We start from the raw sequence: 3,556 nt of genomic DNA, 5'->3' as shown, positions 1-3,556 counted from the left end.
CGGGCGGCCAGCAGGAGTCGGCTCGCTCGGGGGGGACGTAGGTCGTAGGCTGTGGTGGCTGTGGACACGTACCCAGGGCGTCCCTGGGAGACGGGGAGCAGGCTGCATGAGTGATGGAGTGGGACGTGAGCTAGAGCAGGCGTGTGAGGGTTGGGGTGGGGAGAGGAGCAGGAAGGCCCTGCAGGCCCTGCCCACGGAGGAGCTTGGCAGACAGAGGCCGTGGATGTGGACCGGGAGATGGGGCGTCCCCAAGGCAGCACTCAGTGTGGAGAGCTGTCACCCTGAAAACGTGATCAAAGCGTGGCCTGGGAGAAGGGGGACATGTGGCACATGTGTACAGGCCACATGCTTTAATCACGCTTTCAGATTGGCCACGCTCCACAACTCAGGCTCACACAGACTGGCTGTGGGTGTGTGGAGGGCACGTCAGGCAGGACCCTGGACTTCGGCTTGTTAACGAGCTGGGTGTCGGTGTCCTTCCCAGCCACGGGGACCTGGCTTGCAGTCGGGTTTGGAGGAGGTGTGATTGAGAGTGTTGCGGGAACAGCAGGGGGGTGGAGCAGGCTTGGTAGTCAGCACAGAGTGGGCCTTTAGGTGTGACCAACATATGGACGGCGAGTCAGAGCCACAGGAGTGGGCATGGGGAGATGGGCGAGATGGGCCGGGCAGGCCTGGAGGAGCCCGGCGTTTAAAAGGCGGCTTAGAAGAGCTTGCCAGTGGGAGGAGGCCCAGCAGGAGCGGGGGGACGAGAAGCACTGATGGGCTTGGATCCATGCGTGGAAGGCCAGAATACTGTCTGGGTTAAGGACTGGAGGTCACAGCAGGTGCCATCACGAACCTTGGCTGTCCGGAGCAGGCCCAGTTCTTCCCTCGTGTGGTGTGATGTCCCACTCAGCCCTTGTTCTCAACAGAAGGGGCCTAGTTTGGGCAGCAGGCTGTATTATCACCCTAGAGCATCCCCAGAGGGCTGATGGGATGAAACAGGTTGTGGGGTACAGGCACATGGGAGCCGGGGCGGGAGGACCACTGGAATGGGAACAAGTGGAGGGGCGCTGGAGAGCCGGGGCACTGGGTGTCCCTGTACCTGTGTGCTGGCTGTCCCCTGGCTGCTATGGTCGGGCGTGTGGGGAAGCAGACTCGAGCTGGCAGGACTCAGTGCAGGGGGGCTGGGGGAGCTGCCTGTGCCTCCCCGCCGCCCAGCCTGGACTAGCTCTTCTCGGAAATGTTCGAGTCTTCACCCCACTGTGCTCTTTTTAGAGCGGTTTAAGGTTACAGAAACACTGGGCACAAAGGGCCGCTCTGATCAGCAGCGCCACCATTAGGGTGTTACGCCCCTTGCAGCTGGTGAGCCCTTCCGGTTCCCTGTGGCCGAGTAAACTTACCGGTCATTTCCCATGGTCATTTCCTCCGCATGGCCCAGTTCACGGGTCTTGACAAGGCACAGCGTCCCCTTTACGGTCCTGCTGAGTCATTTCACCACCCCGTGGATCCCTCGTGCTCCGCCGGGTTCCCCCTTTCTTTCTCCCAAGCTCCAGGCAGCCTCTGACAGCACTGCTGCCCTCCAGCGCAGTTCCGGGCCACCCCGGAGCCGGAGCGGAGCCTGCAGCACGCAGCCTGCTCAGGTGGGCTTCCCGCGCTGGTTAATGCTCAGACTCATGGCCCGGTGGCCCGCTCTGCCCGGGCTGAGCGGCCGCGCCGTCTGGCGTGCCAGGTGGGTTACCCACCCCCGGCGAGATCACCAGACTACCTGGGTCTCACGTCTAGGTATTACCTTAAGGAACCCTTCATGGTAATTCATTTTCTCACCGAAAGGTCACGAATCAGCAGAGCTCAAGTCTTTGAATATGTATCCGTTTACCAAAGGTGCCTTCTAGGTGTGGGGCTCCCTAGGTCCTGCATGGACCTTTTTTCTTAATCACACTTAGGACCTCCTGCCGGAGATGAAGGCGTACTGGCCTGACATCATCCACTCGTCTCCTAACCGCAGCCGCTTCTGGTAAGTCTGGCCGCCCACGCCCTCCGTGAGCCTGCAGTCCCGGCTCGGTGGCTTCGTGAGTGCCTTTGAGGGCTCTGTGGGAAGTCTGGCAAACAAGATGGAGCCCACCCTCTGAGGTCGAGAACCCCAACAGCCTTTGTTCTGGAAACAACCCTTTGGTGCCCTCTGTGGTCACTCTCTTCTTGATTCTCGTTTTGGGATTTTGGGCACACACTCAAGTGCTGGTGTGAGTTTCAAGCCTCCGGGTTCGAGACTTGAGTCATAGTTGGCCACACGGGAGTCCAGCGCCTTAACCCTGTGCCACCTCCTGACCCTGCCCCATTTCTAAACTAGCAAGAATAACTTCACCTTGCAGAGCTGTGAGACCAAGCAAACACGAAACCTTTGTAAAACTTCAATCTGAGGGACCAGCAGATGGCATAATGGCTATGTCACTGACTCCCACATAGTTGACCGTGATTCGAGTCCTGAACCTAGCACCTTAAAGCTCACTCAGGGTGCACTTTCTGTCTCTGTCTTTCTGGCAAGCGCACGTGCCCTTAGGGAAAATCTCTCCAAAAAAAATTTTAATGTCTTTGTGATGCCTAGTAATAAATAAGCAAACATAAAGGACATCATACTTGAGTGCTTTTGGAGCATCGATCGTCACAGCACGGTCATTCTCCCGAAGGGTGATTTCTTGCTTGCTCTCTCTCTGGTGTGCACACATGCTCTATAGCAACAATCTCTCTAAAAAAAGAAAATGAAGAACTTCAGTCTGAAATAGTCTCAGGAACTGCCAGCCTCCTTCCGGAGTACAGGTTGCGGCTCATTCAGAGACGTGGTTTAGGCTCTTTTGTCTGTGACTGCCCTTTAGGTAGGACAGACGGGGGAGCCCCAATAACCCGAGAGGTTGAAGGGCATGGCTGAGGCACCTCTGAGCAAGCACAGTCGCGTGCCTCTTCTCGGCCTGCTGCTGGGAGACGCAGGTCCAGCACACCCGGAGGGCGCCCCCTGCGGTGTGACTTCAGGGCATTGCTCCCCTGCGCCTGTGGCTTGTCGGTCACGCCACCTGCCACGTGGAGTGAGGCGGACGGCTGGTCGTGGCCAGCACGGAGGGACGGGCTGCTTGTGCAGTTGTCTTTTAAGCAGAGGTTTTGCTAGGTGCCCACAAGGTCGATAAGGCGGGCCCCCCTGCTCCACACAGACGCTCTGCTGGGGGACACAGAGCGCTTCGGTGGTGACCTGGCTTTGTAGTTTCCGACGGGACATTTCACCCGCAGGAGGCACGAGTGGGAGAAGCATGGCACCTGTGCCGCCCAGGTGGACGCGCTCAACTCCCAGCGCAAGTACTTCGGCAAGAGTCTGGCCCTGTACAAGCAGCTGGACCTCAACAGGTGAGTTCCCCGCAGCCTCTGTGCCGAGAGCGTCCCATCGTCCGCAGCCCAAGGCCGGTCAGCGGCCGCCGCGCGAGACCTCGAGATGGGGCTGGTGGTCGTTCCCGAGGGATGCGCTCGGGCCTGCCGTGCTCTGCGGTCCCTCCGGGTCAAGACCGTGCAGCATGGACACAAAGGCCCCGCC

At 59.2% G+C, this 3,556-nt stretch overlaps 1 protein-coding gene across 1 annotated transcript in view; it reads left to right on the top strand.

The window, feature by feature from the left end:
- The window catches only part of RNASET2 (ribonuclease T2), a gene marked incomplete at its 5' end in the record, with an annotated part of 19,910 nt that overhangs the window by 8,439 nt on the left and 7,915 nt on the right, over positions 1-3,556 (top strand). Inside the window, 2 exons of the mRNA XM_006152274.1 lie at positions 1,926-1,996; positions 3,259-3,372. Coding sequence (XP_006152336.1) covers positions 1,926-1,996; positions 3,259-3,372 — 185 coding nt within the window. The remainder of the gene's footprint in view (positions 1-1,925; positions 1,997-3,258; positions 3,373-3,556) is intronic.

The sequence above is a fragment of the Tupaia chinensis genome, unplaced genomic scaffold (genome assembly GCF_000334495.1).
Source record: "Tupaia chinensis unplaced genomic scaffold, TupChi_1.0 Scaffold000346_1, whole genome shotgun sequence".
NCBI lineage: Eukaryota > Metazoa > Chordata > Mammalia > Scandentia > Tupaiidae > Tupaia > Tupaia belangeri.
The sequence above is the reverse complement of the archived record's forward strand: the minus strand, read 5'-3'. Positions and strand labels throughout refer to the sequence as shown.